Consider the following 13042-nt stretch of genomic DNA (forward strand, 5'->3'; position numbering starts at 1 on the left):
GTTGGGGTTTCCAGTTAAATGACGCTAATCTGGTCCCTTTGCAGTGAACTTTTAACGGGGGCCCGACTTAAATCAGACACGGCACGCTGCAGGCTTCAAAGGGCCCTCTGGACCTCCCCCCCCCGCTTCATTTCATCCAAATTCCCTTTTAACGGATTTTTTTAAAAAAAAATTTTTTAAATTAAAGGCATTTTTGCTGCTTAGGGCAAAGGAAAATTAGTGCAATGCTGGGCCTGGTTTTAATTGACGGTAATCATTCCAAATTTAGGAGATACCTTTATTTATTTACTTATTTTCATTCTGGCAGTGAAAAAATCCTAATTATCATGTTTTTTCTTACTATGGTAGGTAGGTATGTATCCGTTCCTCTGTGTATGTGTGTGTGTGTGTGTGTGTGTGTGTGTGTGTGTGTGTGTATGTGTAAACACACACACACACACATTGCAACCAGATTAAAAGTAAATAAAATAAAAGAAAGCTCACTAAAAGAGCTGTCACACAGCAGCCCTCTTGAAAAGCCCCCCCCCCTGTGTGTGTGTGTATACACACACACACACACACACACACACACACACACACACACACACACACACAGAGAGAGAGAGAGAGAGAGAGAGAGAGAGAGAGATCTATATAGAATAGAATAGAGCTGGAAGGGACCTTGGAGGTCATCTAGTCCAACCCCCTGCTCAGGCAGGAAACCCTATACCATTTTAGACAAACAGCTGTCCAATCTCTTCTTGAAAACCTCCAGTGATGGAGCACCCACAACTTCTGGAGGCAGGTAGTTCCACGGATCAATTGTTCTAGCTGTCAGGAAGTTTCTCCTTAGTTCCAGCTTTCTTCTCTCTCTGGTTAGTTTCCATCCGTTGCTTCTTGTCCTGCCTTCAGGGGCTTTGGAGAATATGTAGTATGTAATATGTAGTGTATGTAGTCCTCGACTTACAACATTTCATTTAGTGACCATTCAAAGCTACAACGGCACTGAAAAATGTGACTTGTAACCGTTTTTCACAGTTACAACCTTTACAGCAGTCACATGATCAAAATTCAGATGCTTGACAGCTGGTCTATACTTATTTACCTGTGATCCCCTTTTGCGACCTTCTGGACAAACAGAGTCAATCAGAAAAGCCAGATTCATTTAACAAACGATGAGTAATTTAACAGCCGCACTGATTCACTTAACAACGGTGGCCAAAAGGTTGTAAAACAGGGCAAAACTCACTTAACAATCGTCTCACTTAGCAACAGAAATTTTGGGATCAATTGTCATCGTAAGTCGCAGACTACTTGTATACACACATACATACATGTTTGTGTGTATACACACACACAAAGACATACATAGCAATATGAAGTTCTCTGCTACACACACACACACACACACACACACACACACACAGAGTATATACACCCAAACATACATACATACATATATAATCATACCCACACACAAGTACATGTATTTTACATCCAGTGTATGCATTGGGTGGCATACAAGTTTAATAAATAACAAACATTCAAAGAATTCAGTCCTTGTTAACTTTAATGTTTTTTGTGTTTTTATCCTGCTGTAAGTCACCCAGTCGCTTTGGATAGTGAGATGGGCATATAAATGTAATAATGTTAGTCAATGTCAGTTCCTCTCTGGTCAGGACTTCCAAAGAAGAAACATACCCATCATAACTCTCATCCAAAGATGACAGAATAATGTAGACCTGATGCAACTCTGAAAAAATCAGCTCCTTTTCATGAAGCTCTTGAAAAGTTGCCTTCATGTAGTTTAAATGGGTCAGCATATCTCAATCCTTCTGCAGACGAGCCCTAAACAGTTTACGTGTAAGGTGTATATGTGCACCCACACTGTCTCGAACATAAAGCCTTTGCAAAATGCCCCAACACCTAGCAGCAGACTCCTCACCACGAATATGGACAAGCTGCTGGTCATTCAGTGTTAGTCCAATAATGCAAAGAGCTTTCTCATTGTTTCGTTTAAAGTCGTCTATCTTCTTTGCATCCTCTTCATTATTTGCATCCCAAGCAGTAGTATCAGGTGGGTTATTTAGTACAGTCCATAGTCCTTCCTTGCGCAAAAGCAAGCAGCATTTCGTGGACCAGGAAACATAGTTTGTCCCATCCAACCGGGTTATCCAGGAGATGCCTGACAACAGTTCTTGTGCCATTTTACACCAAATAGCTAACACAAACTCAGCTAGGAATACTGTGTGTACTAACTCTCAGTACAGGCCTGGGCCCATAACCAGTGTCAAGGAATTTGTTGTGCAGAGGTCTCCTTGTGCTACCAAGGAGTTGCACAGACAAGGAAGGGTACTGAGAGCAGCAAGAGTCACACAAGAATACACTGAGTTGTAAAAAGCAAAAAGTAGTTTACTTTTGAGGTGGTGTAAAAACAAAAATGCACAGTCAAAAATAAACAGTCCAGGTCATAAACAATAGCAACAGTCCAAGGAGTAATCCAAAATACAAAGTCTTCTTACCGGTCCAGAGGTCAATACACAGTTCAGGTTTACAACAGTAGTAAACCAACAGCAGAGCAAAAACAGTAATAGTAGAGATCAGTGAATTCAGAGAGAGAGAGAGAGAAGCTACGTTACTAGCTCCCTCTTATGGCCATGAGAACACTTACACACCCATTGGCCAATTAACAACTTAAAGACATAGCATTATGGTTAATATATTTTCAACCCAACATTGTAGGCTAACACCATATGCCTAACAGTGAGATGGGCATATAAATGTAATAAATAAGGAGGAAGAACGGCACAGTATCAGATTTTTTAAAATTCTGTTGTTACAGCCCATCTCAATAAATGTAATTTTAATTTTCAATTAAATTAATTTTAATTTTAGCTTTTCGGTGGAATTGGTGTTCCTGGCCTGTTGGGGCCTATATCTTTAAAACATGCTTGGATAGCTGATGCTTGTATTTTAGTTTCCGGTTTGGAACTGTGTCCCACTGTATAGCTATTGGTTCGTAGCTGTAAAACAAATATAATTTATTTTTTCTGTTTTTTCTCTAGTTAGCACCTGAAAACACACTAATGTCCTTCCAGAAAGCAATGGAAGAAAAGGTCTACGGTGTGCAGGCAGATGTGGTGATAAGGCAAGTCTCTCTGCTTGTTCTCAAGGTTAAAAGACCGGTGTGTGGGGTGTGTGTGTGTGTGTGTGTGTGTGTGTGTGTGTGTGTGTGTGTGTGTCTCAAATCTTGGCAACTTTAAGACTTGTGGACTTCAACTCCCAGAATTCCCCAGCCTCAAATCTTAAAGTTGCCAAGTGGCATAGCTGGCTGAGGAATTCTGGGAACTGAGGTCCCCAAGTCTTAAAAGTTGCCAAGTGGCATGGCTGGCACAGGAATTCTGGGAGTTGAAGTCCACAAGTCTTAAAAGTTGCCAAGTGGCATGGCTGGCAGAGGAATTCTGGGAGTTGAAGTCCCCAAGTCTTAAAAGTTGCCAAGTGGCATGGCTGGCACAGGAATTCTGGGAGTTGAAGTCCACAAGTCTTAAAAGTTGCCAAGTGGCATGGCTGGCTGAGGAATTCTGGGAGTTGAAGTCCACAAGTCTTAAAAGTTGCCAAGTGGCATGGCTGGGACAGGAATTCTGGGAATTGAGGTCCACAAGACTTAAAAGTTGCCAAGTGGCATGGCTGGCACAGGAATTCTGGGAGTTGAAGTCCACAAGTCTTAAAAGTTGCCAAGTGGCATGGCTGGCTGAGGAATTCTGGGAGTTGAAGTCCACAAGTCTTAAAAGTTGCCAAGTGGCATGGCTGGGACAGGAATTCTGGGAATTGAGGTCCACAAGACTTAAAAGTTGCCAAGTGGCATGGCTGGCTGAGGAATTCTGGGAGTTGAAGTCCACAAGTCTTAAAAGTTGCCAAGTGGCATGCCTGGCACAGGAATTCTAGGAATTGAGGTCCACAAGTCTTAAAAGTTGCCAAGGTTGGAGACTTTGGTTCAAGAAGATGCTTTGTCTGTTTTTGGTCTCCAAAATTCCCTGCCCTGATTTACATTCCTAGTTCTGTGCAGCCATTCAGCTCCCAAGAGCAGAGATTCACAGTGAATCTTAAATCAGTTGCATTTGCAGTCAATAAAGAGGTTAAGAGAATCTTGGAAATTGGAAGACCCTCAACCTCTAGCAGTCGTTTATTGGTGAATTCATCACAAGGGGAAGCCCTAAGAGTTATCTGAAACTCTTTTTCCTTACAATGCAGAACCAAAAAAACACACACAAAAACAACACTTCCAGGCTTTTTCTAGATAAAAGTCATCATAAAAACCATCTGCTTGTTGAAAAAAAATAAATACTTTGAGATATTCTCCACCCCAGATCTTCTTGCACTTATTTGTATACTGTAACAGAGTCTGTCAGTCTGTGTGACTGACCTGATTTTTACCACCTTTTTTTTCCTTTTCTTTTTGGCCACGGTCGTTAAGTGGACTCTGTGGTCATTAAGAAAACACGGCAGTTGTTACTACTTTCTCCTGCCCTTGTTTGTAGTCAATCCATTATTATCGCGATTACTTTGGAATTTTAAAAAGTAAAGAAAACTTTACCAGCAAAATCCACTAAGCTAAGAAAAACAGATTTATTTATTTTTCTTTTTAAAAAAATGGCAATATACCGCCCTCTAACGGTAGTCCCTCGGATTATTAAATCTTGCTTAGCAGAATAAATAAACAACAAAAGAAATACCCAGTCCGACCATCTTTTTATACTTAACCCAAATCTGAATTTTGCAGTGATGAAAAGAAGGCTACAAATGGGCATATTATTGAAAAGGAGTCACCGATGTGGCTACAATAATATGCCGTTGCTGTGTCAGACCCTCGACTCCACTTGGTTAAAGGAAAGGATTCTTTTACGATGTCCAGTTTAATGAAGAGAAGGACGAGGGGGTGACATGATAGCCATGTTCCAATATCTCAGGGGCTGCCCCAAAGAAGAGGCAGTCAAGCTATTCTCCAAAGCGCCAGAAGGCAGGACAAGAAGCCACGGATGAAAACTAACCAAAGAGAGAAGCAAGCTGGAAATAAGGAGAAACTTCCTGACAGTGAGGACAATTAACCAGTGGAACAGCTTGCCACTAGAAATTGTGGGTGCTCCATCACTGGAGATTTTTAAGAAGAGGTTGGACAATCACCTGTCTGAGATGGTATAGGTTTTCCGGCTTGAGCAGGGGGCTGGACTAGAAGACCTCCAAGGCCCCTTCCAGCTCTATTCTATAAATCTGACCCAGCAGGGTAATTACTATATTCTTGTCTCCTTCTGTTCACAGTTACGATGGAGTGCCTTTTCTTATGCATGACCAGACTTTGCGAAGAACGACCAACGTCGAGGAAGTATTTCCAGAACTAGCTTACGAACATTCCTCCACGTTCAACTGGACAGATCTGGAAAGACTAAATGCAGGCAAATGGTTCCTCAAGGTGTGTAAGTAAGTAGTAATATTATGTCCCGTGCTGGTTGACACCCCTCAAAAGGGATGTAGTGAAGCTAGAGAAGGTTGGTAGGACCACAGCTGAGATGAGGTGAGTGTGCGGCAAACAGTCAAAATAAAACAGCCAACACAAAACAGAACAGCCAGCCATGTGCTGCAGCAGCTGAAAAAGCTAATATAATACAGTGCTAGGTTGCATTAACAGAGGGATAGAATCAAGAGCATGGGAAGTAATGGTACCATTTTGTAAAACCTTACTAAGACCGCACTAGGAATACTGCATCCAGTTTTGCTTACCCCGATAACCAAAAAGATGTTGAGATTTTGGAAAGAGTGCAGAGAAGAGCAACAAAGTGGATTAGGGGACTGGAGACTCAAACATACGAAGAACAGTTGCTGGAACTGAGTAGGTCTACTTTAATTAAGGACTAGTGGTGACACGATAACAGTCTTCCAATACTTGAGGGGTTGCCACAAAGAAGAGTTGGGGGTCAAGCTATTCTCCAAAGCGCCCGAAGGCAGGACAAGAAGAAACAGATGGAAATTAATCGAAGGTGAGAATCAACCTAGAATTAAGGAGAAATTTCCTGACAGCTAGTAAGAACTAACCAGTGGAACTCCTTGCCTCCAGATGTTGCGGGCGCTCCATCACTGGAGGTTTTTAAGAAGAGACTGGACAGGCATTTGTCAGAAATAATATAAGTCTCCTGCGTGAGCAGGGGTTGGACTAGATGACCTCCAAGGTCCCTTCAAACTCTGTTATACTGTTACTAGTTCAGGGGCTGCAACAGCTTCCCTGTGGGTAAAGATTGCAATATTTGGGCTCCCCCCCTTAATTCTAGCAGGATGGCAAATTTGCAGGGACCTAACGGTGGGACGCGGTGGCTCAGTGGTTTAGGACGCTGAGCTTGTCGATCAGAAGGTCGGCAGTTTGGCGGGTCGAATCCCGAGTGCCGCGTAGCAGAGTGAGCGCCTGTTACTCGTCCCAGCTTCTGCCAACCTAGCAGTTCGAAAGCACGTCAAAATGCAAGTAGAAAAATAGGGACCGCTCCGGTGGGAAGGTAACAGCGTTCCGTGCGCCTTTGGCGTCTAGTCATGCCGGCCACATGACCACGGAGACGTCCTCGGACGAGCGCTGGCTCTTCGGCTTTGAAACGGAGATGAGCACCGGCCCCTAGAGTCGGAAACGACTAGCACGCATGTGCGGGGGAAGCTTTACCTTTACCTTTTAACGGAGATCTCCAGAATTATGCCTGGTTTTTGATAAAATGGACAGGGGGAAGCTGTTGGTTTTTTTTTTGTGGGGGGGGGTGGGTGTTTCCCAGATTCTAAAACGAGGCGTCAAACCCACGAAATTGAATGTTGGAAAAATCAGGGCAGACAACAGAAAAGAGACATGGTTTTTTTTTTCTTCTTCTTTACCCAACGTATAATTCAACTTTGGGATTTGATTGTGTGAGATGGGGAGCCTGCTAACTACTTGGCTGTTCCAAAAGTGTTGTTGTTGTTGTTGTTGTTTTTACAAAAGGCAACTGGACTTTCTTGGTTTTTTTGTTTTTTTTTCTTTGAAAAGGTTTCGCTTCTCCTCCGAAGAGGCTTGCCAGAACTTGAAGAAGCTTCTTGGGAGGAGCAGGGAAATGTTTTCCAAGGGAAAGAAAGAAGAAAGTCCCAGTTGCCTTTTGGGGGAAAATAAATAAATAAATAAATAAATAAATAAATAAATAAATCACCTTGGGGGCAACCGTGATCTGGATGACCTTTTTTAACCTCCCGATTTCTCAAATCGTACCTGCCACCTTGAAAGTGCCGTTCTTTCCACAGAGTGACCCCTTCTGGACAGCCAACTCCCTTTCCCTGTCTGACTTCGTCAAAGCCGCCAATCAGTCGGTCTGCAAACTGGCCGAGATGCTAGAGGCCGTCAAGGGCAACGCCACCGTCCTCTTGAGCCTTCAAGACCTGCCCGAAGGTCACCCCTACTTCAGCACGTCGGTCAACGTCACCCTGCAAACCATCCTCGCCTCGGGCATCCCTCAGCAGGCGGTGAGTCGCACGGGACCTTTGTGGGTAGCACCTAGCAATAACGCTCAGACTTATACGCCGCTTCACCGCCCTCTCTAAGCGGTTTATAGAGTCAGCATATTTGCCCCCCCTCCCCTTCCCCCCCCCCGCCAAAAAATCTGGGTCCTCATTTTACCGACCTCGGAAGAACGGAAGGCTGAGTCGACTGTGAGTTGGTCGGGATCGAACTCCTGGCAGTGGGCAGAGTTTGCCTGCAATGCTGCATTCTAACCACTGTGCCACCATGGTGCGTTCCTTCCTTCCTTCCTTCCTTCCTTCCTTCCTTCCTTCCTTCCTTCCTTTCCCCACTCCCTCCTTCGATCCCTCCCTCTCCTTTCCTCTTTCCTTCCTTCCTTCCTTTCCCCCCTCCCTCCCTCCCTCCCTCCCTCCTTCCTTCCTTCCTTCCTTCCTTTCCTCCTTTCCTCTTTCCTTCCTTCCTTCCTTCCTTTCCCCACTCCCTCCTTCGTTCCCTCCCTCTCCTTTCCTCTTTCCTTCCTTCCTTCCTTCCCCCTCCTCCCTCCCTCCTTCCCTCCCTCCCTCCCTCCCTCCCTCCCTCCCTCCTTCCTTCCTTCCTTCCTTCCTTCCTTCCTTCCTTCCTTCCTTCCTTCCCACTTAGCAATAGCACTTAGACTTATATACCACTTCACAGCCCTCTCTAAGCGGTTTATAGAGTCAGCATATTTGCCCCCCAACAATCTGGGTCCTCATTTTACTGTCTTCGGAAGAATAGAAGGCTGAGTCAACCTTGACCCGGTCAGGATCGAACTCCAGACTGTGGGCACAGTTAGCAATAACAGTAGCCCTTAGACTTATACACCACTTCACAGCCCTCTCTAAGCGGTTTATAGAGTCAGCATATTGGCCTCAACAATCTGGCTTTTCAGTTTATGGGCCTTGGAAAAATGGAAGGCTTAGCCAGTCCGGATCGAACTCCTGGCAGTGAGCAGAGTTTGCCTGCAATACTGCATTCTAACCACTGCGCCACCACTGCTCTGCCAGGTAGTTGCCGGACGGACAAAAATTACATCAAAACTCCAAAGCAGAAGGGGGTTCATGGATAGTTAGAGAGAAACGTGGCTACGACAAACCCACAAGAACGACGAGAGTTGTACGACAATACTGGGAAGAACCAGCTCTCCAAAAGAGTTTCACTTTGCTCTTGATTCATTTAATGACCGGGATAAATACAGGTAGATCTTGACTTAAGTAACCACAACCGACCCCAAAATTTCCATTGCTAAGCGAGACAATTGTGAAGCGCGTTTTGCCCCACTTTAGAATCTTTCTTGCCGCGGTTGTTAAGTGAAGCACTTCAGTTGTTACGTGGGTCACACGGTTCTTAAGTGAATCCGCCTTCCCCCTTGGCTTTGCTTGAAAGGGAGGTTGCAAAAAGGGGATCAGTTAACCATGCAACCGTCACAAGTACGTGCCAGTTTCCAAGCCTCTGGATTTTGATCACCTGACCCTGGAGATGCTGCAACGGTCCTAAGGGTGGCAAACAGGGCTAAGCCACATTTTTTTCCTCAGTGCCATTGTAACTTTGGAGCGTCGCTGAACGAAGGGTTGTAAGTCAAGGACTAACTCTTCTGTCCAGCTCATGTTGGTTAAGTGTGCCCACCTACGTTTTCGCGATTCTAGCTAAGGCATCGGCACGGGTTTCGAGTTACTTCGGACTCTGCTGAGCTGTTGTAACTCCGACTGCTCCAAAGCGTCTCCTGTGAACTTCCGTGGTCGGTTCGCCTCGGAGGTGGTGACCCCCTCCCTCCTTCTCCCCGCTGCTCTTCCAGGTGATGTGGTTGCCCAGTCTGGACAGGCAACTGGTTCAAGAAGTCGCCCCCGGTTTCCAGCAGACGTCTGGGCAGAAGAGAGATGCCCAGCGGTTGAGAGACCAAGGTTTCCAGATGCTCAACCTGAGATACACCAAGGTCACCCGCGCCGAGATCAGGTTCGCTTCTCCACTCACACCCTTGCCGATCTTGTGTTCTGTCCCAGCCTACGCACGTCCTTGTTACTTCACAAGTAACCGACCCCTCTTTTTAACAGTAGACTGGAAAAATAAACCCTTTTTTATCTGAGTCACAGACCTTGTCCACAAAACAAAACGGAGCACGAGCCAAAACAGGAAATAACCCGCTGGTAAATTAAACAGGGAGGGACGCGGTGGCTCAGTGGGTTAGGACACTGAGCTTGTCGATCAGAAGGTCGGCAGTTTGGCGGGTCGAATCCCGAGTGCCGCGTAACAGAGTTGAGCGCCTGTGACTCGTCCCAGCTTCTGCCAACCTAGCAGTTCGAAAGCCGGTAAAAATGCAAGTAGAAAAATAGGGACCACTCCGGTGGGAAGGTAACAGCGTTCCGTGCGCCTTTGGCGTCTAGTCATGCCGGCCACGTGACCACGGAGACATCCTCGGACAAGCGCTGGCTCTTCGGCTTTGAAACGGAGACGAGCACCGGCCCCTAGAGTTGGAAACGACTAGCACGCATGTGCGGGGGAACCTTTACCTTTACCTAAATTAAACAGACCATCATCTCTGGACAAGGAGTTCTTGGCAAACAGTTGCCTCCAGCAACCAGCCCTGCCCACGCATTCCCTTTTTTTGTTACGCAGCCCCCAAGGCGTGGCTTCTCGCTGCTTTCTCCTTCTCCCCTGGAGTCGCCCCATTGCCTCCCTCTGATTTACTCATGTGACCTGTCTGCATCTGTGAGTGTCTCTGAGGTCTTCCAGCTGTGCTTCCTCCGAGTCTCACTCAGCCTCCCAGCCCAGCTGGCTCTCAGCTTGACCACGAGTGGAGGGGCCTGGCTCTTCCTCACTTTGTAAGTCTTGTAACTTATCAGAGCCTTCCTCCGACTCTAATGGCTCCCCTCCTCCTCTTCCTCCTCCTCCTCCTCTGATTCCCCGAACTCAGCGGCCGGGATCACAGGCTGGCACGGAATCACAACAATCTGATCCTTTGGTCTGTTTTTCAGAGGCGGTGCCTGATGGGCAATGCGATCTTTCTGAAGGGTACCCCCTTCTTCTCGCTGATGGCCCCGGTGCTTGCACTTTGCGCTTGCACTTCTGAAGATGTTCCTTCTCCCTCTGCTTTTTTATGTTACCGTCAGTATACAAAGTTAGGCCTTTTATACAATCGATAGCAGTGGTTCCCCAACTTTTGGGGCACCAGGGACCGGTTCTGCGGTTTTTCCGCAGGCCGGAGGGTGCGTGGTTTTGTGTGCTGCCTGCATCCCAAGCATGGGGCTTTGCTTGTTTGTGCGGACCGGTTGCTGGCATGCCACGGCCCGGTCCCTGTCCACAGACCCGGGGTTGGGGACCTCTGATCTATAGAATGCCAGAAATGGGACGTCAAAGGATGAAGCGCTTAGTATTTCCCACATTTCCTAAGCCAGGGGTCCCCGACCCCCTGGTTTGTGGACCAGCAGCAGTCCACAACCCGCAAAGAAGCAAAGTCCCATCCGTGCGCAGGCGGGATCCAGGAAGCAGGCAAAACCAGGCCCCTCCCATCCGTTGGAAAAACCGCCCTCCATGGAACCGGTCCCTGTGGCCCAAAAGGTTGTGGGGGGGCAGTGTCCTAGGCCAGTGGATCCCAACCTTATTTGCACTAGGGACCGGTTCTGTGGAGAGAGGTTTGTTTCCGCGAACCGGAGCGTGTGTGTGTGGTTTTGTGTGATTCCTGCATCCCGCGGATGGGGCTTTGCTTGTTTGTGCAGACTGGTTGCTGGCATGTCGCGGCCTGATCCCGGTCCATGGATCAGAGGTTGGGGACCCCTGCCCTAGGCGTTCCAGGCAACCGGCAAAATAATAAAATGCTCCCACTAAAATGCCATTTTAGCCTTCCTTGTTGCCTCAAGTAGATCAATGCTGGTCTTTTTCCCCTCTTGTTCCCCCCCCCCGTACTGCATTTTTTCTTTCATTTTTGGTCTTTTCGATAAAGCGTTGGGGTTATCTCCTTAAAACTGGTTCTCCCTCTCTTAATTCCTCCCCCCCCACCCTTATAGGGAATATGCCAGTGCAAACCTGAGCGTCAATTTGTACATTGTCAACGAGCCGTGGCTGTATTCCATCCTCTGGTGCATGGGAGTTGAGTCGGTCACCTCCGACAATTCTCACGTTCTCCGCCAGCTGCCTTCCCCGCTCTGGCTGATGGTAAGTTGGGGTTTGTTGGCGACTGTTCTTTTGCTGGGGTTTTGCCAAAGGCGCCTCGGTCAAAGGGCAGTTTGCACACCCCAGACGGTAATCTTTTTTCTGAAGCTCAATTACAGGTTCTCCTTGACTTGACAACAACAACAACAATAATAAAGTTGGAAGGGACCTTGGAGGTCATCTAGTCCAACCCCCTGCTCAGGCAGGAAACCCTATACCATTTCAGACAAATGGCCGTCCAGTCTCTTCTTAAAAAACTTCCAGTGTTGGAGCATTCACCGCTTCTGGAGGCAAGGAGTTCCACTGGTTAATTGTTCTGACTGTCAGGAAGTTTCTCCTTAGTTCCAGGTTGCTTCTCTCCTTGATGAGTTTCCATCCGTTGCTTCTTGTCCTGCCTTTGGGCGCTTTGGAGAATAGCTTGACTCCCTCTTCTTTGGGGCAGCCCCTGAGATACTGGAAGGCTGCTATCATGTCTCCCCCCATCCTTCTTTTCATTAAACTGAACATCCCCAATTCCAGCAACCGTTCCTTATATGTTTTAGCCTCCGTCTCCCCTGATCATCTTTGTGGCTCTTCTCTGCACTCTTTCCAGAGTCTCAACGTCTTTTTTACATCGTGGTGACCAAAACGGCCCAGATGAGCTGCCTTGTGTTCTCACAAGATGTTTTCAATCTCTCATTGCAGCAGGCACTGGTCCCCTCGTGCTTTAATTTTTAATTTTTTTTAATTTTAATCCCATTTATATCCCACCTTTCTCCGAAGACTCAGGGCGGCTTACAATTTAAGCACAAACCAATGTGCTTAGCAATAGCCTTCATTCTATGTATATGCCTGCTTATTAGGGCTTTCACACCCCTCCCAAGCGGCATTATTAGAAAGTCAGCTTATTGCCCCCAACAATCTGGGTCCTCATTTTACCGACCTGGGAAGGATGGAAGGCTGAGTCAACCTTGAGCCTGGTGGGACTCGAACCTGCACTAATTGCAGGCAGCTGGTGTTACTTAAGGAGGCATTAGCCCACTGCTCCACCAAGGCTCCTTTAAGACGGCCGTCATCTTGCCAGTGCCAAGAAAGTCCGCAATTGCAGGCCTCAATGATTACCGTCCGGTTGCACTGACATCCACCGTTATGAAATGCTTTGAGAAGCTGATAAAGGACATTAAGGTTGACTCAGCCTTCCATCCTCCCGAGGTAGGTAAAATGAGGACCCAGATTGTTGGGGGCAATAAGCTGACTTTGTAATAATGCCGCTTGGGGTGTGTGTGAAAGCCCTAATAAGCAGGCATATACATAGAATGAAGGCTACTGCTAAGCTTGTAAGCCGCCCTGAGTCTTCGGAGAAGGGCGGGAGATAAATGGAATTAAAATAAAATAAAATAAATTATCGTA

General features: G+C 46.7%; 1 protein-coding gene across 4 annotated transcripts in view; it reads left to right on the forward strand.

Annotated features, from left to right (window-relative positions):
- The window catches only part of GDPD5 (glycerophosphodiester phosphodiesterase domain containing 5), a 76334-nt gene that overhangs the window by 44613 nt on the left and 18679 nt on the right, over positions 1 to 13042 (forward strand). For all 4 annotated transcript variants that reach the window (XM_081327838.1, XM_081327835.1, XM_081327837.1 and 1 more), the window contains 5 exons: positions 3045 to 3127; positions 5296 to 5446; positions 7279 to 7497; positions 9303 to 9460; positions 11509 to 11656. In XM_081327838.1, the coding sequence (XP_081183964.1) occupies positions 3045 to 3127; positions 5296 to 5446; positions 7279 to 7497; positions 9303 to 9460; positions 11509 to 11656 (759 nt within the window). The remainder of the gene's footprint in view (positions 1 to 3044; positions 3128 to 5295; positions 5447 to 7278; positions 7498 to 9302; positions 9461 to 11508; positions 11657 to 13042) is intronic.

This window comes from Vipera berus (assembly GCF_964194415.1).
Source record: "Vipera berus genome assembly, chromosome: 4".
In the NCBI taxonomy this organism is placed as follows: Eukaryota; Metazoa; Chordata; class Lepidosauria; order Squamata; family Viperidae; genus Vipera; species Vipera berus.